Source organism: Diprion similis, chromosome 14 (assembly GCF_021155765.1).
Source record: "Diprion similis isolate iyDipSimi1 chromosome 14, iyDipSimi1.1, whole genome shotgun sequence".
Taxonomy (NCBI): domain Eukaryota; kingdom Metazoa; phylum Arthropoda; class Insecta; order Hymenoptera; family Diprionidae; genus Diprion; species Diprion similis.
This window is the reverse complement of record NC_060118.1, coordinates 4,376,029-4,402,001: the sequence shown is the minus strand read 5'-3', so window position 1 is coordinate 4,402,001 and position 25,973 is coordinate 4,376,029. Positions and strand designations below refer to the sequence as shown.

At 37.3% G+C, this 25,973-nt stretch overlaps 2 protein-coding genes across 3 annotated transcripts in view; one reads left to right on the top strand and one right to left on the bottom strand.

Annotated features, from left to right (window-relative positions):
* Positions 1 to 18,172, top strand: part of LOC124414410 (sodium/potassium/calcium exchanger 1) — a 38,848-nt gene extending 20,676 nt beyond the window's left edge. The window contains exons 6-9 of one of the 2 annotated variants that reach the window (XM_046895354.1): positions 11,628 to 11,794; positions 12,243 to 12,429; positions 17,502 to 17,747; positions 17,826 to 18,172. In XM_046895354.1, the coding sequence (XP_046751310.1) occupies positions 11,628 to 11,794; positions 12,243 to 12,429; positions 17,502 to 17,747; positions 17,826 to 17,879 (654 nt within the window). In that variant the 3' untranslated portion in view covers positions 17,880 to 18,172. Of the gene's footprint in view, positions 1 to 11,627; positions 11,795 to 12,242; positions 12,430 to 17,501 lie in introns of both variants that reach the window. The other variant, XM_046895353.1, reaches the window with a different exon arrangement.
* A 4,574-nt stretch (positions 18,173 to 22,746) lies between these two features.
* Positions 22,747 to 25,754, bottom strand: LOC124414444. The gene is made up of 3 exons (XM_046895388.1): positions 25,568 to 25,754; positions 24,121 to 24,434; positions 22,747 to 23,188 (listed from the first exon to the last, which is right to left on the bottom strand). The coding sequence occupies exons 1-3, from the start codon at positions 25,752 to 25,754 to the stop codon at positions 22,895 to 22,897; spliced, it is 795 nt and encodes a 264-aa protein (XP_046751344.1). The 3' UTR covers positions 22,747 to 22,894.
* Between the last annotated feature and the right edge of the window lie 219 nt (positions 25,755 to 25,973).

The window sequence follows — 25,973 nt, the reverse complement described above, 5'->3', positions numbered from 1 at the left end:
ACAATTCACATTTTCAGTTTCATGTAGATTTTAGAAACATGCACGCTGCTGTGATCTGAATGTGATTTGAGCTTATGTGTTCGTTTTCCAAGTTTTATCCCACAGCAGAAGCATTCTTTGCCCACTGGTTCACGCATTGAAACCGTCGGCAATGTTTTGATCTCTACTTACATGTCTTTTAGCGTCGACTAGAGGGAAGTTTAAATTTCATTCTCCTGTAAATCATCCACAGTTTACGAAGACCATGCTCGATGCAAATGTTTGAAACTAGAATTTACAGTAAATTAATACTTCCCAGCCCCTAATATATCCACATTCCACCGTGGACAAGCCTCTCATTGTAGTCTTAACATCAAGGCTGTTGACCTTTCTCCAGCTTTTTGAATCAGAAAAGGTCCGACCAACATTTATGCGGATCGTCTCACGTGTGACTGCGTTTTAAAATTAAATAACGACCGGAGTATCTTTTAAGAAGTTTAATTTTTATCAAACATGGTATTTCCAAATTTCTTAACAAAGAGTTTTCCAATTCATTGCATTTTCAACGAGTCATTTAGAATATCTCGAAAACTAAGCGTGCTACAAAAAGTTTTGGATAAAAGTTGTTCACTTGCTTGTTCATTTTCAAGGGGAAAATGTATTAGAGAATTTGACGTCATTGTAGATTGTGTCACGTTTGAAAAATCTGACTGAGGACCATTGAAAGAAAAAAAAAAAATAGAAACCAATTTTACCCTCGCATAAAACTTGTAGGCAATGATTAAACCGAGGGGCGGTTCACTATCGAATCAACCGTTTTTAATGCACAAAATCAGTATGCAATCTGCTGCAAACAACGGCAAGTTACATAAAATTATGTAAATAGTGTTGCAAATTTAGAAATCTAGTGGAAAAGTACGAATTTTTTGTACTGCGTTGAAATCACTAACGCAATAAGCGAGTTTAAGGAGCGAATGATCGCGAATCAGGCCTGACAATGGGAGGGCGCTAGCTTGGGGTCATGGATTTCAGGGCCCTTCTGGGGTTGAAAAGTACTTCGAAATAGCAAACCACAGGCCATGCAGGAGCACCCAATACTCAGTCGTTTTCGAGAAAAATCGATTTGAAAATCGTAGCGCTATCAATTAATTTTTTCTCTGTCTTGCCACCTGACAACGCATGTTCACCCACCAACAATGTTTTCAATCTACTTACAAAATGAGTGGATTTCAAGACCATTATTTTGCATTGTTAAACACTTGATTTATTACAAAGGTTTTTATGTATTTTATTTCAGAAAGTATTCTTGTTTATAATGTATTTTGGTTGACAGTCCCTTATGATTCGCTATCATTGCCATCTGTAGAGGTGTTGCATATATTCGGATAGTACACATCATAAAAGCATTAAAAACATAAATTCTCCTCACACCATGCGCATTTTGTGAATGCAACGTTCTCACACCAGTAATTTTTTTTCAAAAGCCACAGAGGAAAGCATACGTCGCTGACGGACACAAATGTAGTCTTTTCTTCTATCAATTTGGCGGCAAACCAAGCATAATTCAAAATATTGGGACATGTCGGAGCGCTTAATTGATTGTGAACCGAACTGGTTTCGAGACGAAAATACGATGCGTGATATAATAAATTAGTGTTTAACAATGAAAAATAATGGTGTTGCAATCCATTCATTTTGTAAGTAGATCGAAAAAATTGTTGGTAGGTGAACATGCGTTGTCAGGTGGCAAGAAAGAGAAAAAATTAATTGATAGTGCTACGATTTTCAAATCGATTTTTATTGAAAATGACTGAGAATTGGGCGCTCCTGCTTGGGCTGTGGTTTGCTATTTCGAAGTACTTTTCAACCCCAGAAGGGTCCTGAAATCCGTGACCCCAAGCTCGCGTCCTTCCCTTGTGAGTTGAAGGGAATAAGAGGGAGTCAGACACAGGTAGTGAAAATAACAATAGACTGAGTTCAGGGCTCAACTTTCGTTGATCGTGGATTGTACTTTTTTGATAAATTGAATTGTACAATCCGGACTCGGGTAGTCCGTTGAGTAAATTTCACTTTTATCGTTTCAAAGAAAAATTTATTATTCGTGAGAGATGAAGATATATAGTTGGGCACTCATTTTAGCAAAGCTAATGAATGTAGAAATAAGCTGTCTTTCTTTAACATATTTTTTTAACATAGATTTGAATGGATTGTTGATATTTTTTGGGTCACTAATCACGAATCTAAGGTCAGATCGGCAAAATTTAAATTTGGCGTATTCAATGAGCTGAAAAAAGAACTAAAAACATTTGGATTTTGATGAAAATTGGTACCCGTTGGTTTATTGAGTTGCTGATCACGAATCTGAGGTCAAATTTGCGAAATCCAACATATCGAATCCTATATGTGAATGACCACAGTTTCTTGAAAATTTGAAAATTTCGGAAAAAATTTGTGAAAAATCAAAGTAAGCGACTAATTTCACGCTGAAAAATTTGGTTCTTGAATTTTCAAGAAACTGTGCTCCACCAAACCTCAAAAATGGACCACCAAGCACCACCAAACGAACACCGATAGATACCAAAAAAAGTTTGTAAATCCGTAGTGGGGAGCGGCGGCCCAACTTCACATGAGCGAATGCCCGAGAAAGGGGTGGTTCTGGGAAAGTGGGTCGGACGTCTTTCGGCAGCGAATAATGAGTGAATAATTCACACGTCGATAAAATTTTGAATTTTGGGTTGTCGTGTAAACAGTTCGGTTTTTCGACGTCAGGGGTGGAATATCCAAGGAGGGTTGTTCTGCGAAAGTGGGACCTACGTCTATTGGCAGTGACTAATTAGTGAACAATTTACGCTTCGATATATTAACAAATTACGTATGTACAAATAGTTTTACGGCATGATTGAACAAGGGGGGTGGAATATCAAGGGTTGGGGTGGTTTTAGGAGAATGAAACTGATATAAATCGATAGCGAATAATTAGCGAATAAATCTTGCGATGGGATTTTTCGTTTTCAACTTCATTTGCACAATTTTTATAATTTGGCGATGTTTGCCTAATTATGAGCTGGGTCTGCTGCGTTTTTTTTCGAAAATAGCTGGAGCAAAAAATTTTCATTTCCATAATTGAACAGCGTTCAATTTGCGACCAATTTTCCAATTTGACCCGAGTGATCATGCTACAATGGGATAGCCAACTTAACGGAGGTCTTTCATTATTTAACAAATTGAAATCGTTTTGAATCATGTGAAATCGTTTGATAATATTCATTGACTCGAGAGTCAACGACCCCGAAACTAAACGACTTCGTACTTTATGCCTCCCACCACGTCGCTGCGCTAGTGGAACGCGACTACTAGCAATTTATACTTCAATTCGATAGTTTATTTTCATGTTTAATCTTTGAGGTATGGATGAGGTACGGTATTTTTGTCAAATCTCAATATCATTGACATTGATAATAAATCGCAAATACGTAAAACAAGTGGATCTTCGGTTCTAGTGAAAATGAAGAGGTATTTTTTTCAAATTTCCGTTTCGAAAACGAAATAACAGTATAAAATGGTTTCTGTGAGTTAATGATTACAGTCAATAATCGTATTTATTGAATGGAAAATTTTGTATTTTCCATTATTTTTCATGTGAATCGACGGAGTCTTTTTTTCATAACCTTATAAATCTCCATATCTGTAACTACCACCATTATTTTTTTGGACGCTATAACCTTATCGCCTCTCATTTTATTGGTATCAGAATATTAGTTGAAAATCGCTATTTGTTGTTTTAATATGCGAGATGGTCAAATGATTTTTTGACAGACTCTTAAGGCACAGATTTTATACGCAACGTGTGAGTTTCGAAAGTATGCATTGACAATTAAGGGAATTCTATAAAAATGGAATTTTTTTGAAGAATTTAGTTAATTGCAATTTGCGGCTGGCCTAAAAAAAAATTTTCTTACGCACGAAGATAAAACCTACAACTTTTCCATTCAAGATTTTTCATCACCCATAAGAACAAAATTAAAAAGTAAATTGCGATTTTTTTCTTTGAAAATTTTTTCAAGCAATGTTCTAACCGTAAGAAGTATAGCTATGAGAGTTCTGAACCGATTAGAGTTAGTCCATGTACGTCTGAGTTATCTAGTGATAGTGTATGTATGTGTGTCAACCTCTGCCTTACCGACCGGAGGTGAAAATCGCGCTGTCTTATCAACAATTTTATCAAGCGAAGATCAGAACCGCACTGTTTTACCAACAATTTTTATCGATTGAAGGTCATAATCCCGCTACTTTACCAACAATCTTGCTCTCATCGCCACTACCGACGGTCGAGATATAGCGGAGGTGCAAACCCTTCCGTTCCCTGTGTGATCAGCCCGCCAGCCTCAGGAATGTTCTGGTTAACCTTGAATGGCTTCCGGCATGATATCAGCCACCCTACATTCTACAATTAATAGTTTCGAGATAAAATAGTGATGAATCTTGAGGGCGCGTTTGCGGTTTTCATCCCGAATTGGCTAGTGAAAACCTTATTGGAAGACGAAGAGCTCTTCCAGCGAATGGTGGTGGCTAGCAGCTAGAGTCGCGAGGCTCTGACTGTTCCTCAACCTTGCACTCTATCCTTCAATCAGTCCGTTCAAAACCTCATCTTAGAGTTTACATTACAGTTACGAGGTTCAAACGCAGCTTGATAACCTTCACCTTTCCTCGTTGGTATTCAGAATAGCACTTTCTTAGATTCAAAACGCAATTCAAAGTTAAGGTTCTTATAAAGACACGTTGTACAATTCGAAAACGCGGGGATGCAAGACTCTTGTACCGCTTGAGCGATCAGAGTGAAACTTGGGCATTTGATGCCTTATTTTGGCAAAAAGTGGAGCGCCTTTTTACTTTTTAAAAATCTGGAAAAAATTTTTACAGATTGGTCACCACCCACAGAAATTAGCCAAATTTTTACAGTTGCACTGAATGGATCGAACTATACGGTATGATGCCACTCGGCGGTGATGAAACACACATTTGAGCCCAGTGCCATGAGATTTGATGGTGAAATGACGAAATGGCAGCTGATCTGGTTTTCGATTACGAAGAACACCGAAATCTCATTTTGGCGACATTTGTCGGTTTTTTACCGACATTACACGCATACATTACCGGCATGCGCGTAATGTCGGTAACAAATGTCGCCAAAATGAGATTTCGGTGTTCTTCGTAATCGAAAACTGGATCAACTGCCATTTCGTCATTTCACCATCAAATCTCATGGCACTGGGCTCAAATGTGTGTTTCATCACCGCCGAGTGGCATCATACCGGATAGGTCGATCCATTCAGTGCAACTGTGAAAATTTGGCTAATTTCTGTGAGTGCTAACCAATCTGTAAAATTTGTTTCAAAATTTTGAAAAAGTAAAAAAAACGCTCCACTTTTTGCCAAAATAAGGCATTAACTGCCCAAGTTTCACTCTGATCGCTTGAGCGGTACAGGAGTTTTGCATTCCCACGTTTTCGAGGTGTACAACGGGTCTTTATAAGCACCTTAAATCTATTTCACGAAATAGAACCTGCATAGCTTGCACTGTTCACCTATCGGATCGTTAATATACTGAGATATGTTGGGATAAGGGTATACAGGGTGGCTTAAAGCTAAGTGACAAATACACACAATTTTAATCTTTTTATTAATTATTACAAAGTATCCAGTACAATGTTTGTTGTATAAGGTTTTTTCAAAATCTTTAATCGTTTTATTTAATATTAAAAGTATCACTAGGTAATGTAAGGTACGAAATTTATACTCGATACTTAAATTACACGTAAATGAATTCAAGTTGGTTGTATGGTTCACCCAGGCAGTGCAGATGCAACCGACTCTCGTTACTAGCTGTCACCATCCTCTGAAACAGCTCTTCATCTTATTGTAAGACTTTCATCAGTCGATTCAGCATAAAAACCGTAAACGAATCCTCCAGATCCATCAGTATTTTAATTCAAAATTTCGTCTTAACTCGACGACTTCTGCTCACTCGGTAATCAAAGTCGGTTTCAAGATCCGCGAGCTTTTTCAAGGGGAGAAACGTATCCAACTATGCAACTTCGTTCATATTCGAGAAATCTATGATTCTAATTTGGCTTAATTGTCTTGTGAGTTAATGCAGTCCAGATTCAATTCGCAGCAGATGTTTCACTTCGTCAATATTTTTGATCAGCAGTTTTAGTCGCTTCTTTAATTCACGTTGTTGGGAAGTACGTTTCATTTGCAGGAAGAACAGCATCAGACTGACAATGAAGTTTTTGATTCTGACTTTTATAACGTCTTCACCACATGCATTTGAAACTTGGTGGGGGGGAAATTTCACGTGGTTGACACCACACCGGACTTTGGACCCACAAAGAGTTCATGGGGAAAGGATGTTACGTGCTTGATATCGTGGGCAATGAATGTGGGGTGGTTGATATTACAAACAGTTCTTGGTCATGGAAAAAGAATGTCACGTGGTTGATATTACACCAACATCCGGTTCGGCAAAAATAATTCTCGGAACTATTTATTGTGAAATGTAGGGTGTTTGATATCACACGAGAAGTAGCCCAAATTTAACCAGAACATACCAGAAACTGGCAAGCTGATCGCACGGAGAACAGAAGGGTTTACACCTCCGCTATACCTCGACCGTCGGTAGGGGGATGACAGCGAGATTCGAACCTTCGGTTGATTATATTGTTGGTAAGAAAGTGCAGTTTTGACCCTCGGTCATTGAAATTGTTGGTAAGGCAGCGCGATTTTGACCTTCAGTAGGTACAGCAAGGGTTGACACACATAAATACACTAACGCCAAGATAAATCACACGTACACGTACTAATCGGTCCAGAACTATACTACTACCATAGCTATACTACTACCATATAATGAAATCGCAAAATCAGGGTCAAATTGAGGTTAAATGTACCTTCGGGAAATCGGCGTTGCTGCACTCCGAAAGAATACGAGTCGGTGGATTTTATGTCGAATCCGACTGGACCCTTGGATATTGTAGGACGACTGCAGACCCATAATAGTGGTCACTAATTCCTCCCCTCTCTTACTCCGCACAAGCCTAACGGCTCATGAGGACATACCCTATGGGATGCCTATGGGCTACCAATATAGTTGGTGGTAATAGTATTATTATTCTTGTTATTATAGGACTTGACCATAAAGGAAGAAGTAATGCCTCAGTCCTTCGAAGTGATAGTGTAATGTTTGCATTCCAAATAACTTCAGGTACTTAACAAGACGGTAGAGATATGTATATTTACATAATATATACCTTTACTCGAGAAAATATATGATATCTCAAAATAATTTTGGTTTCGTAACGACCAAAAAAATGTCCAGCCCTAATTCATTTTTCATACATCTTCATCCAACGTACGTAGAGTAAAGTTATAGGTCGTGGATACGAACAGTTTCTAAGGCAGTATGGGATATCTTTAGGACCTCCTTAGAACAGGCACAAAACGTTGAAAGAGATTTACTTCTGACAATACATCGGCATTGCACGATATCCTCAGAATCTCTCATGGAAGTCCCATTAAGTTCGCTAAAAACTGTTTTTAAGATCGTGAAAGATATTTATAAAATAGCCTGAGTACATACATGTGAGATATATTAAAGACACTAGAGATCGAATTGTGGTATCCGGCAATAGTGCTATATTAAGTACCGCTTACAAGGGGAGATCGTGCATCTAAAGTGGCCGATTTAGTAAGGTAACTGATCGCGAATGTTGAGTGAGCACTTGCAGTTACTTAGATATGTGCTGGTTTTCACTCAAACGAAGGACATCGGAGATGGTTGCGGGGAATCAGCGAGCGCTTGCCACTGTGTAAGTAATCGTTAGTTTCTTCAAAGCCCTGTTGGAGGCTTAAGGTCGAATGAGAATTAGAAGTGTTTCACGGTACTCACTGTTTGAGACAGACTGTGGTTTCAACCCGTGTATTTTAATGTAGCCAGAAAATGATCCCGTGACTCACGTAACAAGGAGTGTTGGAATAACGATGACATGACTTTCTGAAACGTCTATTCTGCAATTAACGGAGTACTGGCCCAGTTCATCGAGGAGACTATACATAGAGAGAACAGAGAAATACATGATAAAAAGAGACCGAAATTCATTAAGGACAGAAAGTCGATCATCAGCATGATGCAAAGGGAACAGAGACCACCAGAATATGTGAAGAAATATAGAGTACATATAATGGACCGATACATGAATCTTCGGTCAGTTTTTTAGGGTTTAGTTTACGATTTGGTTGGAATTTTTAATGTGTAGTGTACACTGACATATGAGAATCCCCAGTTCTTAGGTCTCTGGCCTTTACCGTTTCCGAGGAACACGTTGATGAATTTCATCACTTTTTCGAATTGGACCTTCGTCTCCAGGCAAACATCGATGACATCGATCAACGTGTTTCTCGGAAACGATATGAACTAGATACATATAAATTGGAGAATATTGATATATTTGTGTACAGTAAAAGATCATGGAACAGGCCATCTACACATACGGTGAGCATCCCCAGACAAGCAATCCAAGTTGCAGCTCATCTTCAAGATGAGCATCGTATCCCGTCACAGCCAATGTTACCAAATTCGACAGATAATCTTTGACGTCATTTGATAAATAATATTTGATGTTACGGATGGCCGTGGCGGGATACGGTCCTCAACTAGAAATGTTTACTAGATATTACAAAGAAATAAGAGCTGTAACTCCAGTTGCTTGAGTAAGGTGCACATATCGTTCCGCATCTAGGGGTATCACAGTACACAGTTTAAAGAACGATTGTCGAATTACATAATTATTTGGGATTGGCGGTATGTTGCTCAATTTAAAAATAATTGTTAGTTTCGCGGTAATAATAAGTGATCGACTGAATGAGCTAATAAGAGAGTTGTGATCTTGAATGTGAATTCGAATTATACTGAGCCTTGGACTGAACTGGTCTGGGAAAGTGACTGAATATGAATGATGAATGACCGACGAATGACCATTTGGTTGGTGCTCTGTCCCTTATTTTTACAACCATACAGTTAGCGGGCCCATGTCGAAAAAAGAGTGATTAAATTCATACCAAAATTTAGGTGCTGCATTCTTTAATCGATAAAAATTGATTTAAAGTATTGCTGTTATGGTGGACGTGACTCCTTACTTGGCGGGACGAAATTTCAATTCATGATAGGCCAAAAATCCCCACTGGACCGTAAAAAATACGTGTCTAATAAAATATAGTCTAGTTTCACTGGTTTCAAGTACATCGAAATCGGCCACCCCCAGAAGCATGGCCTTCCTTTGCTAGCTCCTGAGCCTTTGCGCTCGATCCCAATATGCCTTCGGGATATTTTAGACATTAGTTAATATTAACATATTAACCTCGATAAATTTGCGAAAGTCTACATAGAATGTGATTTACTGTGCCCATTTCTGCAACAAAATTATAATTACCGACAAGCGGTTAAGTTCGCCATTCTCAACTCGACTACGCAATCGTCTTACCCTGTTCGATACTTGCGGTGATTTTCCTTTACACACATATATATGTCGCTGTCTACGTCGATCTGAGTTATTTCCAAACTTCACCACCCTAATTTCTCCCATCGGATACATTTTTTTCCTATTTATGAAAACTTTTTGTGATTTTTTTCAGATTTTTATAGTCCATCATTATCATGGCGGAACTAGTGGAGACATTGTACAATTTTTTTTCAAACCGTTATATCTCGAAAGCTATTCATTGAAAAGTAAAATTCAAAGTCATTTTATGGAAGAGTATGGAATCTATGGAATAAAGAAATTCCAATTTTTGGTTGCCCCGTGGCACATCAATAAATAAATTATGGGTTCTTCGAAAAGATATTGTGATTAAATTCGGAGTGAACCATTTACTTATGAATTTTTTGGTCTACATGAATTTTGGAACAGTATTGCCAATTTCAGCGAAAGTGTTACTATTCATAATACATGAAAATATTACTTATCGATTCTTCGCATATACTTCTTTTGTTCTTTTTTTAGATAAAATGCAACCGTTACAGATCTTAGTACAGAATTTTATGTTTTAAGTAGTTGATGCGGCTCCAAAATCCAATGGTCTGGCAGGGGCCGGTTTCATTTCGAAGGTATATTCCTTGCGTCCAGTATGTTTTAACACTTATAACAAGTATGTGTTTACTTTGAATTTTCTATGTACATGGGGCTTTCATGCAAACTAATACACGTCTCCCTTCTCATAGCACTAATTCCGTGGCAGTTTACAGATGTTGTTGTAGTATTATCAGAGTAGATAAGCCATTTACTTATAATTCAACTGCTGTATGATATAAACCGTTTACCAATTTTCTATAAAAAAAGAGAGTTTTGGATTATTTTATTTATCTTTTTGGTCAGCTTGTATCTTGTAATTGGCAGATCAAAGCTACATAATATACAAGATAATTGTTTTTATACATTTGTCAGTGGCCTGTAAAGAACAGAAATAATTTCAGTGTATCGATATGTATGTAATTGGACCAAATTCAGTTGTTTTAGTATTTATTTAAATACCCCTAGAAGAAATATTAGGTCATACCTTTTCTTTTTCCAATTGCACAAAAATTATACCTTATAAGTTGGATTGAAAATAATAGAATTATAACGTCATCCATGCTAACTATAAGATATACTATATACCTATACAGCGAAAATTCTGAAATTCAGTTGCCTGAAACATTCGCATTTGTTACATTCAACAAAAAAAAAATATATATATATATATATATATATAAGTCATAATAATTTTGAGTAACTGTGCTTATCAGCATTAAAAATGAAAATTTAGGATAAAGGCTAATCTCGATTTTCTGGACTTACTAATTCCTTGAATGGGATCGTCGTGTTGACCGAGTTAGTGATTGTGGAATATTGTAATTTTCCATATGCTCTGCTGGCCTCTTGCCCATCAAAACCTCGGCTGTTCCATAAGATTTGCCATTTTGTGCGTGGTTTCGTCAATGGTGCATGTGTTCATAAATTTTTGACTTGGAGAGTACTGCACCGTCTATTGGGTGCATCAAAAGTACGGATATCGCGGAAGAGAAAAAGTGGCATAGTCTATGACAGACAGCCTTGTCCTAGATGTTTCTCCTACTCATACTTGCAGCAAAACGTATCTGTTCGAGTCAAAGAATAAATTTCGAAAAATCAAGGATGTATAACTAAATGGTTCTAAGTGATGATTGAAATTCCTAATTCCTGTTTAACATCTTGCTTAACTTTTAATTCTGGTAACTGTTTCTTGATTTTAATCTAGTATTCTGTGTGAGAGTTGATTTACTAAAAATACGGTCCTTATTCTGAAGGATATGCCTTCACATTCTTCAGTACGTCAGCACTGCCGTAAAAGGGAACGGTTTGGCACCATCTACTTACTAAGCAATCCACTAAGTATATGGTTTTTAATGTTGTGAAGTTAAAATTAAAATCTATCACAACTTTTCGTATTTTTTAGGCCTTTTCATGCAACAAATTCTTCACGGATTTTATTCAATTCAAATGCCGACGGTGTCTTAACATTAATTATCAGTTGTATATGTGTTAAAATAACAAAATATTCTCTTTAAAATTACAGGAAACTATAGCATACACCCAAGTTGAAGTAAATGGCGATAAGGAAATGGAAAATATCGATGAATCCTCACCGACAGTCAAAGTTGTGGGAATGGAAATGACTGCTAGTTGCAAAGATGGGCAGAAGTGGAGTCGACCTAGTACTCCGGTGGTACCAGCAGTTCAGAGGTAATCTCTCGAATAAAAATGCAACATGTTGTATAAGTTGAAGCTGATTTAAAAATATGCTATACTCGATTTCAATAAGGACACAGATATCTCCAAATATCTAAGTACATGTTAAAATCAAGTATAGCATTTCCTTAAGGTGCTTATAAAGACGCGTTTTGTACACCTCGAAAACGCGGTGCAGCAAAACTCCTATACCGCTCAAGTGAAAATTTGGCCAATTTCTGTGAGTGGTAACCAATTTGTAAAATTTTTTTCCAAATTTTGAAAAAGTAAAAAGACGCTCCACTTTTTGCCAAAATAAGGCATTAATTGCCCAAGTTTCACTCTGATCGCTTGAGCGGTATAGGAGTTTTGCTTCCCCGCGTTTTCGAGGTGTACGACGGGTCTTTATAAGCACCTTAACCGTAATTTTTCACCTCTTATGTCTTATTATTCGCGTTTCAAGCCACTCGGAACAGGACAAGATACCCCCGAAGCCGATCTATCTTGAAGGAGCATTACCATCACAGTGCGAGCTTCTAGTGACGGATTCTGAGACGCAAGCTGAGGAATCCAACGTGGACGTACAAGCGCCGATAGTTCTTTCCGGCAAAATGACTCTTTCTCTCATCAGTCTCGATCAGATATCATCTGTAAGAAAGTATTACAATCACTAACACAACTCATTTGATACTGCATAGCTGTATTTTACTTGCTGATTCTTTTTATTTCATTTCAATCTTTGGATTGATATAGCTCGTGAGTAGTTAGCATATGATAGTTTCGGACCACTTATTTTTAGTGTTGGTGAGTACGTGTGAGTTGTATGTGACTTAGTTTCTACATGTCAGTTACCGACTGTGATGGTAACTGAAGTGCTAATTACCAACCGCAATGATGATTATTGACCCAATTACAACTGTAATTACAATTACCGATCACAATGATAACCGCCATCGCGATTACCGATCGCAACAATAACTGCAATTGTATTTACCGGCCGCAATTGTAACCGAAGTGTTCATTACCGACGGTAGTGCCATCTATTGCGGAATGAGCAATAATCAATACTGACATCATTGGTAATCGATACCAGCTTAAATAGGATGTTATGGCGGTGGGTAATTAACACTTTCATTGCGGCCAGTAATTGAACAATCTCAAGTTGGCCTGTGACCTTCGAATTTCCTAAAGAAGTTTACACCAAAAAATTGCTCCCTGATTGCTCGTAATTGCTCTCTATTTCTTATTATTTGGTCCCGCACGGTTTTCGAGAAAATCGAAAAAACATGAATATGTATTTCGGAGAGCGCCCAGGTGAATCGCGAATTTCTGAAAAATTCTTGTAGGTACCGAGTATTTGCTCCTTAATTGCTCCCAATTGCTTCATAAGTTTTATTATTTACTCCCACACGGCTTTCGAGAATAACGGAAAAAACGTTTCGGAGAGGATCAGTAAAATGGTGCCAAATTCAAACGAATTTTTTACAAAAACCGATGGTTATTCCAACGAAACACGATAAGCTCTGAATTGCTCCTTATTTACTCCCGAATGTTCTATCATTTTTGTAAATTCCTTCTGCATGGTTTTCGGATGAATAAAGAAAAACCGAGAACGGCGTTTTCACAAGGCTAGGAACTGTGGTCAAATTCGATTTGACATATAGCTCAGGCAAATGAAGAAATGGACGAGCAGCAAATTTGAAGTCGTATCGGAAACAAAAAATGTCAATTTGGTACAAGTAACGCTTGCTTCTGATCACTGCGCGATGTCTTCGATCTTCGAGAGTTTTAACTGCCGCTACTCGACCCTTTGCCGCGTAGCGAGTACGTACCGTTTTCCCAGTTTTCTCGGAACCTCTGTGGGAGCAAATGACAAAATTGGCAGTCCATCGAAAGTGAGTCGGCGAGCATTCAAAAGCAATTGTTACTTGTACCGAATTGAAATTTTTCATTTCGGATACAATTTCGAATTCGCCGCTCGTCGATATAACCTACAAATTATACACTGTGGTTTTTTTTTTTAGTTTCCTCGATAATTAGGTAGGAGCAAATGTTTAAATTGTAAGAATGCTCACAAACGTTCGAGGAGCAATTAGAAGAGATTGGCACTCGGACCGAATTTTCCATTTTTTTGTATCGTATACAATTTGGTATTCACCGCCCGTCGACATAACCTAAAAACCCCCTCTTTTCCCAGTTTGCTCGAAAACTATGACTCAACAAATTATGAGATTTGCGGAGCAATTACCAGCGATTCCAGAGCAATCAGTAGCAATTATAGGATTTGGCACATCTTCATTTCTCTGAGCAACGTATCAAATCGAATTCGACCACACTTCACCTCATAAAAATCCCTCTTTCGGGTTTTCCTGATTTATCCGAAAACCACGCAGAAGCAATCCATAAAAAGGACAGAATAATTGTGAGAAAATAAGGAGCAATTCAGAGCTTAGCGTATTTCGTTGGAATAATCATTGTTTTTTCCAAACATTCGTTTGAATTTGGCGCCACTTTATTGTTCCTCCCTGGAACGTTTTATTCGTTATTCTCGAAAACCGTGTGGGAGTAAATAATGTGGGAAAAATTAAGGAACAATTACTCAGTATAAGAATTTTTCGGAAATTCCAGGATTTACGAAAATCTGCGAATCACTTGGCCGCTCCAGGAAATACATTTCCGTTTTTTTCGATTTTCTCGAAAACCGTGCGGGACCAAATAATAAAAAATAGAGAGCAATTAAAAGCAATTCGGGAGTCATTTTCTGGTGTGAAATTTTTTTTTTTAATTCGAGGGTCGCAAACCAACTTCAAAAAGGTTAGTAATTGCAATTGCGGTCGGTAATTAACATTGTGGTCGGTACTTAGCACTTCAGTTACCATCGCGGTCCGTAACCATCCGCGACACGTACACACTAATACTAAGTGGTCCGAAACCATCTCATACTAACTACTTTCTGACATCAATTCTTTAGCTGAGTGGTTGAAGGTGACAAATAGTATGTATGTATGTACATTGAATATTGAAATTTGTATCTGGGAGAAATCACTGTCTTCCTGTGTCAACTGTTTCCATTGTTGGAAAATAGCCAATTCTTGTAGGAAAAAAATATACAAACCGAAAGAAAAAAAAATTTACGATGAGTTGCAATGGAGATGTTCCATCTGTTAGCTTAGCGGCGCAGTGGCGCCCTCAATTTTGAATTTCGGAACTTCGATTTTTTTCTATATTCACAATCCGTGATTTGTTCATTCGGAATGTAGACTGTTCTGAAAACACCTTTCGGGATGAACGGGCGTTTGGTTAAATAAACTTTCGGAAAAACAGTTATTCTACTGGGTGATTTATCTAAAATCTCAAAGTCGATGCACGGATCATTCTTTCTTTTGAAACTCGTATCTTGAAAATTTCGCGTTTCTGACCTATCGATTTTTTCGGGATTTTAAACCCCATGCTATACCACCATCTGCATCCTACGAAAAGTTGAGTAACTAAATGGTAAACTACACGGGAAGAAACTGATAATGTGACGAAGCAATTCTGTATGTGAATGCTCATGTGTTTGTCGAAATTATATTTCCAATAATACAGACCGACCTTTCAATATGAACGCCCCCAGTGTGTTTGAGCATCATCATCATGCGCTCTCCTTGCTCATTAACTCTCTCTGTCTCTTCGCACGCAAATAATCACAGTGAAATTTCAATCATATGTTTTCCAAGGGGTATGACAATACTGACGTATGAATAAGAATAACGTTAAAGTGAAATACCTACATATTCCAAATCTCCGTGATTGAAAAGTGAAAAATTGATGATTTTTAGTGGTTTTATATGTATCATTTCGTCATATCTGCATTCACCTTTAACGAAATCGACTAATATTATTAACTAATTTTAGCATGTTACCGCAGCGCGCGTCCGGTTAAGTTAATCCAGTGACGGCAAGTAAAGAATTTTCCTGTAGATGAGGCGCTGACAATGAGCTGAACTGGCCAGAACGTGTTTGGGATAGAAATAGGCATATATGTCAAGCTACGCAATCCAGCCCAATCCAGCCATAGACAAGTACACGAAACATTAAAACGTATGCACCATCTAACGGTAGGCAAGTTGAACATCAAATCGAAAGTTTCAACTAAGAAGTAAGCTGTAATATCGTATAATTGAACAGAAAACAGCGCTAGGGATGGAATACGTAGCGTATAAGTGCGAAGAACGTACAAGTGAAATATTTTTACACAGTTTATCGGCAAAAATTGCCAGGTCTAAGAAAATTTAACCTATAAACGAGAAAAACATATAACTGAGGTTTCACTGTATAACTTTGAGGTTAAGTCGAAGTGAAGGAAGTGTGCGAGCAAGAAACTGGGGAAGCGTCCTTATTGCGGGCGTTTTTATTGAGAAGTCGAACTGTACCTGTAAATGTAAAAAAAAAATATAGATTTTATTGAAATGAATAATAGCACACGATATACGATTTAAACGGTTTAATTTCATTTTAAGATGTATATTATTTATAAATTTAAGACCTTCCAAAAAAAAATATTGAAGAATAAACTAAATAATTGACCATATTCAGACTGTACATTTCGTTTTATTTTGTGCGTTATTTTATTTTATATTATGTACTGGATCAGTTTGTTGCACCAAGATCAATTCGAAAAGAGCTGTGATTAATTTTTTTCATTTAGAATCAGTTAAAACCAAATTTTTGTAATGCCTTAGTAATAAACTCATTGTGTCAGGAACTTCAGAGCCAAAGATCCCTCGGCAATCCGCATGCAGAACTTCATTGTTCTCTGAGGTCTGCATGAAAAATGCATATTCGAATTAATGCTTCACTCATTTTGTTTAGCAACATGTAATGTTCCTTCTAGTCTGAAGTATGCATGTTCTTCATTGCTGCATTGCTTCATTGTATGATCAAATAGTTCATACTTATAAGTAATGACAACTTTCCGATGTAACAAATCTTTAAATATTTCCTGTATTCGTTAGAAAAATTTAGTTGGACTGTTACAAAGCCTAAATGGTGACTTCAAAAATTAAAACTGTTCACTCACAGTTACGAATGACCTGCACTTCCAATTGGAACGTGGCAGAATTCTATTTTCTAAATCAATAACCGAAAATGGACTTGTGCTTCTGTTAATGCGTCAAGCCGATCCTCCATCAACGGTACAAAGAAATTATCTCTCACCATCCACTTATTCAATCGACAATAGTCGATACACCTTCGGTAAACTTCATTTTTCTTCGAAACCATATCCACTGGGCTGGAAAACCGAGCCTCCTACTTGCCTGGGTTATTCTATTACTGAACCAATTTTCGAATTGCTTATTTATTATTACGTTTCATTTTGGCACTAACGTGGTAGATGAGACGCGTTTTCTTCGGAACTTCTTTGAAATTCATGAACGTGCCTTTTTACCAAAGACATACGGCCAATTTCTGTAACTATAAAACACCAACATTATTGCAAGACCGAGGTAAAAAACTCTTGGTCTAACCACAGATGATGAAATTTCAACATATCATTTGTCAGTAATCACAACCAAAAAACCCCACATTTACCTTGATTTGAATTATTTTTATCAGTTTCTAATTGATTAAATTTAGTCATTTGAGATCCGTGACCTTTTCCTCTTAGTCTGTAAGTAGACATATACACATGTTTTTCACTCTATCTAAGGTAAATGAAAATAATAATCATCACTTCTAGAATCCTGGGAGTGATGATGAAGTCAAAGTGAATGGGGTCGATGCCACAACCTGTTTGAACGACAAACAAAATGGAAAAGGAGGAGGAATTCATGATGCTGAAGTCGCGGTTAATAATGTACAAATAAATGACATTGAAGGAGCTAGGGGTAAGGCAATACCAAAGGAAGAAATTGAAGAAGCGGGGGAAGTGGATGAATATGAAGAGTACAGAGCAGAAGAAGAGAATAGTGAGGGAGAAGAAGAGGTGGTGGAGGAAGATGAGGAAGAGGAAGAAGAGGTGGAGGAAGAAGAGGTGGAAGAAGAGGAGGAGGAGGTAGATGAGGATGAGGAAGAGGAAGAGGGTGGGGTGGAGAAAAACGAAAAAATAATAAAATGATGAGGAACATAAAATATTACTCAAATAAGTGAAACGTTTAGTAATTCCGAGAAAGTTAACTTACCAAGTCAATACGTTTAACCCGTAAATGGTCGTGGAGATGAATAAAATTTTTTTATAAGATATGGTAGGTGGTTAGAGACATGAAGTTTGAAACATATGCGTCTGAAATTGTATCTTCAAACTTGGTATGTATTAACTGGTAATAATTAGACCAATATGACCTGTTGGAAAAAACGCTAAATTTGATGTTTTATTGATGAAGTGGTAGCCATAATAAATTTCCAACATCTTTAAATTTATAGGTATTTTATTTATTCAAATTACCTTATAAATAATTATGCAGCGGGATCTTCGTCATCATTTCGATACATACTCGTGTATAATTTACTTCGAAAACCGATAGATAGAAAACCAAGATAGGCAAGTAGAATTGTGCAGAGAACGAAATTAAGTATCTTAGCGCAACACCACAAACGTCACGAATGTTTTAGCCTTACGATCCTCCGGTCAGACTGAGTACTGTCGTCTTGAATATAAACTTTATTCTGTCTTGAAAGCTAATATCATGAGTGAGATTGGTCGACAGCTACACGGTGAGTGATATCCGTAGAAAGTGCATTGTTAGATCGATGGCCTGTGAAAGTAAGGTATTGAAAGGTAAGGTACTAGCTGAAGTCGAAGTTGAAGATTCTAGTTTAGTTAAGTCTGGAGGCCGTTCCTTACACGTACGAAAGTAAAATTTTCTGGGCGCGTTATCGATGGACCGATTTCACACTTTTAAAAATCTATGATATTGAGTGCTTCTAAGCATAACTTCGTCGTTCAAAATGTTCACTCACCTTCCAAGATCAACTACATCGAAAATATTAATTTGGTGCGCAGTGAGGCCTATGGCAAGTTCAAAATTCTTTGTATACAATTGTAAACCAGGAGCACTATATGCAAATCAAAGCATCCGTGCCACATGAAGATATCGCTGGGCATCAATTCCTAGATTAATTGTGAGCAGGGTCGGCAAGTGATGTATAGAGAGTGTGGAGACCTCCACATTCGACAGTTTTGGTTGGATTCTTATGGGCGTCAAATTGACGCAACGGCAACATGCTGCGTGTCGAAACCCAGGTGGTCAGGTCAATGGATCTCAATTGTATTTTTATTCAAAGAATTTAGAAAAACTCAGATTGTTAATTGGAAGTTTGAAAAAATGGGTAAAAATGAAGAAGCGAAATCAAGTAGCTGATTGCGTATTCGAACTATGCGCAATCGATTCTTCTCGCAATTAGTCCATATGAAAATCGTCGAAATTTTCAGCAAAATTCAAAAAATGCTAGTCTCAATTTTTTCGTGATTTTCTTATCAAAAAATTTTTTGTATCAGAATCTATTCGTTCGACTCATCCTAAAAAATTCGGCGTTTAAATCATCGTGGAACCAACAGTTGACAAGTAAATGTCCCCCCTTCCCGATTTCGGCATGCATTTTTTTTATCTGCGGATAAATGGTTTAAAGGGGTGAAATCAACCCCATAAGTTGGTCATCTTCAGTGGTAGTTTCGCAGTTTTGCATACTTCCAGTTGAGATGTTTAAATGAAACCAATTAGAGCATAATTCTCATGGCGAATGACGAAAAATGCATTCTGTCCGATTACGATGGGGTGAAATGGTAAAAATTATAGGGGTTGAAAGTTACAAATTATTTATAACTAAAAAACCATTGTCCATATTTGATTGCAATTACTTGCATTAGAAAGAGGAAAAAAAGTAGGGGACAGATGTTTTTGCGTTTTTCGATATAATGTCACGTAAGGAGTGAGTTACCCCCTTACACGTGCAACCTAGTTCCCATTAAATTGGTACTGTTTTGCTTCGGTTTGTCTTATTTAATACTACGAAGCTCTTTCTAAGCAACAATTAAGGTGCCGCTGAAGTGACTTGAAAATATCAAATCGTGACGTCATAAATACGTGCAGCGCCTCTGAACGTTGAACGGTGAACTAAGGCCGCTGATTTCATTAGCTTGTTCTGTTAGATCCAACCAATGATGTCAGTTACAGATCGGAACATACTTCTTGTGGACCATAAACGGGCTGCTGTCACATGAAAAACGCGTATACGAATCGAGCCATGTTTACAAAAAAATAACTGATAGTATAAGTTTTCCCGGATAACGTGTGTGCTTTTGTACGTGTGAATCTCCCTGGCGAGGGTGAAAGAAATTGTGGAACAGTGCAATCAGTGAATATTCAACATGCGGTAGCTCCGATCGGCCATGTTTGTTGTCGCGTGATTTTATTCACTTCATCATTCTTTATTATAAACATTATCAGCTATTTGCCTGAGCAGTGACTGAGATTCACACGTACGCTATTATTCAAGCTACGATTTAAAATATTTCCGAGTAAGATTCATACTCTCGTTATCGCAGGATTCGTATAGGCGTTTTCACCCAATTTCCCCGCTTCTGACGTCACGAAATATATATATGACATGCCAGGTCAGCGGGGCCTTAAGGAGGTTATTCGGTCATCTCTAGATTCGACTTATGAGTATAATTACGGGTATTCATTACCTAAAGATCTTTTCTGTGAATTAATTTGGCCGCGAGGGACTACACCCAAGCTTCCGAGAAAAATTCATAAAAGTGAAAAATCTGTATATTTCGAAAGCTAATCAATTTAACAAAAACTTTTTTTTCATCATTTCATTCATTTAGGTGTAAATCACCTCCTTTTTTTGTGAGTGGCGAGGCACGTCGAAAGTGATGATTTTTGCACTTTTTCCCCATTCTTTCACTATTTTCGACCATGCGTTGAGAAAAAGTTGTTTGAATAGTTACAGAATATCGGGATTTGCCTTTTAAATGTTACTATACCTAATATCCAGCCTCGCCACACTGTATATGAGAGCTTTGAGTTGATGAAATATTTTATTTCAAGGCTAAAAATCAGAGTGCGATTATAGTATTACCGTTTTTATACCACTTTGCTGTAACACCGTGTGTGCTGAAATCTGCATACAAATTTTCCTGACTCCCTGAAAAGAAAAATGTCATTATTTATGATTTTCTCTGCAACTATGGATGGAAATGAAATTATTTTTAATATTTCAAAACTCAATTTATCACTCCCTTGCACGTAGTAGTAGTTTGTGAAATATGCATATCTGGGAAACTTCCTGTTTTTTTTTAAATAATTTTAAAATCCCCTAATCGTTATAATCACGGAGGAGTTTCCTTAGATTTTCCTAATTTTCCCGATTTGCAGGTACGGTATACAGCCCTTTGTGTAAAATATTTCGAGACTGACTGGATAATTTATGAGACAAAATAAAAAAGAAAAATCTTTTCAATGATTACAAGATTCAATTCATGTTAATTTTTCACAGTAAGACAGAAATGTATACAAAGTACAATTAGCTATACTCATTTTCTTACAATCAGTCTTTGCGTCGAGCCATTTCCTGTAAATTCAATGGGAGTAAAGCATTACCCAACAACTAGAAAAAATCCCTCATCGAACCACTGAATATTTCTCTAGCTTCGATAAAAAAAAAACTCGATAAAAGCAATACACCTACCTGTTAAAATCGATGATATATAAAATCTTGAAGAAAAATTGTGTCTTGGTTCAATTAATTATCGGAGAATACGTGTTCTGCCCTTGCTTCGTCGACTGAACATTTCTACTTTGGTTTAGATCATTTTTACGTAGATTAAATTATCAAATCTCATGCAGAACATTATCACGACATTACTCATGACGTACTGAAGGATACAGCAGCTGTCCAAATTGACTACAAATACGATAAAACATTTTTATAGAATTATTGAACTGTACGACACGTGTATTTGCCATTGAAATGCATACCTTTTGATTCGACTATACATATACTGTTCGTCGTACACTCCAGTGGCAGGCCGCTAAACTATACGGGGTGACTCAGTATACGTGGGCCACCGCTGACGGATTCCTTGCGAAGAAATAGGACTAAAATTACTCTTGACAATTTTTTTTTAAATCAACGGTTTTTGAGTTAGAGCCGTTTTAAGTCCACCAATCACGGCGCGCGAGCCTAGCGCGAGGCTAGCGTAGGTTGCATCGGTCTCAGCTACACTAGCCTCGCGCCTGGTTTGCGCGCTCGACCCCATCTGCGCCGTGATTGGTGGACTTCGAACGGCTTTAACTCAAAAACCGTTGCTTTAAAAAAAAATTGTCAAGAGTAATTTTAGTCCTGTTCCTTTCCCAGGAATCCATCAGTGCCCGGTGGTCCGCGCGTACTTGGCCACCCCGTATACCCTGGCCGTACATTTGCGCAACAAATGAAGTCTATTATTGCTCCGTGGTATTTGGGCGTTTCACTTGGCTTACGTAAATGTTGTGCGTGTGTTTGCGCATGCGCACTCCGTGGATCGGAAGAGGTTCTTTCACTAGAAATTCCCTGTATAATCTTCATCCGACTTTCGATGTTGAATGCTTAGTATTCGCGAATTTTAATATTCAAATACGAGCAAAATATGCAAGTGACAATTAAGATTTTATACCAACAATTGTTATTTATATGAGGACTCCAAGTGTTTAATGTATATTACTAGAAAATATTCAATTATTTGAATGGAAAAAGTCCCACAAACCTAATGAAAGGCCTTTACATCCACTGTGGGATATGATTTCAAAAAGTTCTGAAAATACTCTGTGAGATTTCATCATCTACTCATCTAGTAAACAACATATCATACAGATCCTTAATATGATTATGCGATTTTTATTAAAATTTTCCTTATTGAAATAATACTGCTTATTTTGATCTGATTTTACAGTCAAATGCAAATTTAAGTTATGTTATGTTTCACTATAAACACTAGAATGATTTAGCTACGTTTAGCATAAATCAGTCACTGACAAGATCAAATTCTTCAAAGTTTTCCTCTTCGTGACATCATGAGTTATAATTTTCACGGGGTGCTGATCCTTGACAGCAAATTTTTTTCTTCATTTCTTCATCCCGATCATGTTTTCACTTATTCTTTTCGTTATTCTCCTGCTTCACTTGATCACTTTTCGCCTGTTGTTTTTGCCTCCGCTTCTCCCTCCTCGCCTTCTTTGCTTCTTCAGCAGCCTTTCTGGCTTTAGCTTGCTTTTTGGCACCGGCAGGATCAATGCAAGGATCAATACTTGGATACAACGGTACAGACTCATATTTTTTCATACTATTCTCCGATTCATTCGCCTTCCCTTTATCCTTATTGTCTTTATCCTTACACTCGCCCATTTTATACGGTTTCACTTTTGGCAGTCGCTTACCGAATTTCTGTAACACACACGATCACGGAAGTATAAATGATTCGTCAAAAAATATGAAAATCATCACACATAAGCCGTATAATAGCTATGAAGAGTGCAGAAAAGTATTCAATTGTTATGGGTTCGCAACTTTGATGAATTAAATGATTGAAGTAAAGTCAAATAACGTAGCAAAAACGGTAATAATTATATTTGACAAAGCAAATAACATGTGACAAACAGTCATACAAAAATAACAAATGAAAGATGACAGATACTCGTTAGAATATAACAAAAATACATAACCGCTCATTCGCATGATGAAGTACAATAATGACAAGTGCAAATGCGAAAAAAGGAAGGAAAAATAACACGTAACAAAATATTCAAGTATGAAATATATGAAAAAGCCGAATAACAAATTACAATTATGTAGATCACGAATGGTAAAATACAAATAACTAGCAATAAATTAACGAGTAAAAATATTATCGAATAACAGATACCGAACATCGAGACAGAATTGCAATACAATTAACAGCTAGAGAATGATGATGATGGATAAATAACTAATAAAAAAATAGCTGCACAGCCTAATCAAAAATAACATATAATGAATATTCGTACAACGAGATACATAATGCAAAACCAGAATCCAAAGAATCGATGACTAATGAAAAATATCAAACAATAATAGCGCAAATAAAAATGTGAAATCAGGTATTGGAAAATGTCCTCATGACCTCACGGTCTGGTTATCGGCGCCATTTTATCACTATATAACCTAAGTTTTCGATTTTGATGGAGGCAGATCGTAATTCTTCGGGTTTCAAATTACTCATGTCACATAAATTTGAAAAAAATACGGTCAACGGTCAGGTATTGAGCTTGATTGTTTTTTTTCCACCAGATGACGCATTGCAAAGTGATATTCCCAATAACTGACTCGTGAATACTTACCGGCTGGGGAAATATCGGAGCACCGAAAGCGTTCTTCTCTCGTGGTGGTGGTCTTTCAACAGGATCGGCAGGATGATTCGGTTTCGCCATTTCGGATACCCGTGCAGAAGCTGATCCTGAGAGGGCGCTCTTTTTAACGCCGAAGGCGTCGTCTCTGCACGCCGTGCTGACGTGAATATGAGGCTTTGCCAATTCCTCCGTACGCGTGGATGCTGATGCAATGTGAAACGAGAAGAATAAAAGCCTATTATTTACATCACGATTATAAGTTTGTGCAAAAACGATAGTGACTACGAAAAAAACTTTTCTTGTCCAACAAAATCAATTTGTAGACGTATTTTGTGGAATTTTTTTAATGGGTCACGATGTTTTATGACGAATTTCAAAACAATTCAAAAGAGTGCACCGAGATTGAAATAATATAAGACTCAATATATTCTGATTTCAATAAAATACCAAATTTAGTGGTGTCAAACACCATTGAACGAGGTTACCATCGACGATAGAAATTTCACGGTGTTGATCTAAATTCGTAATCGCAACAGAATCTTCCGGATTGTGGCAACAAACGTCGTCGTAGAAAAGACTAAAATATTTATGTTTCATATACAAAATATCATTATTCAAACAACTTTCATGTGAATAATACACTTCTCCAAGTGATGTTCTACTGACTCCGGAGTCATTAAAGAACCACCTTAATCTCTGTTACAGTATTAGTTGTTTGTTCAGTTGAAAAAACTTTCTGAATAGGACTGTACAGACAAAGACATATTGTATATATGAAGCCATCTGTGCGCGTTTCAGTGGGGTGATCGGTCAAAGTCTTTAAGTAAGTTTTGTACCAACTGTCTAAGAAATTTTTACCGGCCCACTCCCCAAATTCAAAATGGCGGATCCGATATGATGGACCGAAATCAAAAAAATAATTCGATTTCGATGAAACTCGATATATGGGGATTTTCAAGGTCACTAATTGCGAATCTGAACTCGAAGTTACGAAATTCGAAAACGTGGATTCAATATGGCGACATCGAGTGACTTTTGGCATTTTGCTCCACCACGTTGGATCCGCCATTTTGAATTTTGAAATTTCGAGTGCAGATTCGTAATCAGCGACCCAATAAACCCTCCTATATCAAATTTTATCGAAACCTGTTCGGTAGATTAATGTGCCCATGAAAGGGTTAAATGGTGGAATCGACCCTCTTGTGGCACGGGTTAGAAATTAAAAAAGTTGAGATGAAAATCTGAAAAAACTAGGGAATTATTTTTTAATTATGTCACGCCAATTTATAGGGTGACCCGGGGGAAATTAAAAAATGACCTTTTTACGAACCACCCTAAACAGCATATTAACTCTCAAATTTACTGACAGTAACACAATTTTGGTGTTAAAGAATAAACATTTTTCTGACTGCACACAACGTTACCACACTTATTATACCTTTTGCATTCAGAGCTGCTTTTGAAACTGATCCGTAATTATCCTTGCAGGGTCCCGGTTCTTTTCGCCATTTTTTACGCTCCTTAGATTTCCTCTCCTCTTCTTTCTTCTGCTCTTCTTCCTTCTTATCCTTCTTCTGGTCCTCTTCGTCAGGCGTTTCGTCGGTACCTTTGTCCCCGTTCGCCATTTCACCTTTCTTATTTTCCTTCTTCTTCTTTCCTTTTTGCCTCTTCTCCTTTTTCTTTCGCTCCTTCTCCTCTTCTTGCTTCCGCTGTTCTTCTAGAACCTTTTTTCCTCTGTTATCGCTTTCTTCAATTTTTTTTTTCATCTCTTGAGCTTCCTGGTCTCGGCGATCTTTCAGGAAACGGTACGAGGGCAGAGCCAAAGTCAATACCCATTCTGTTAT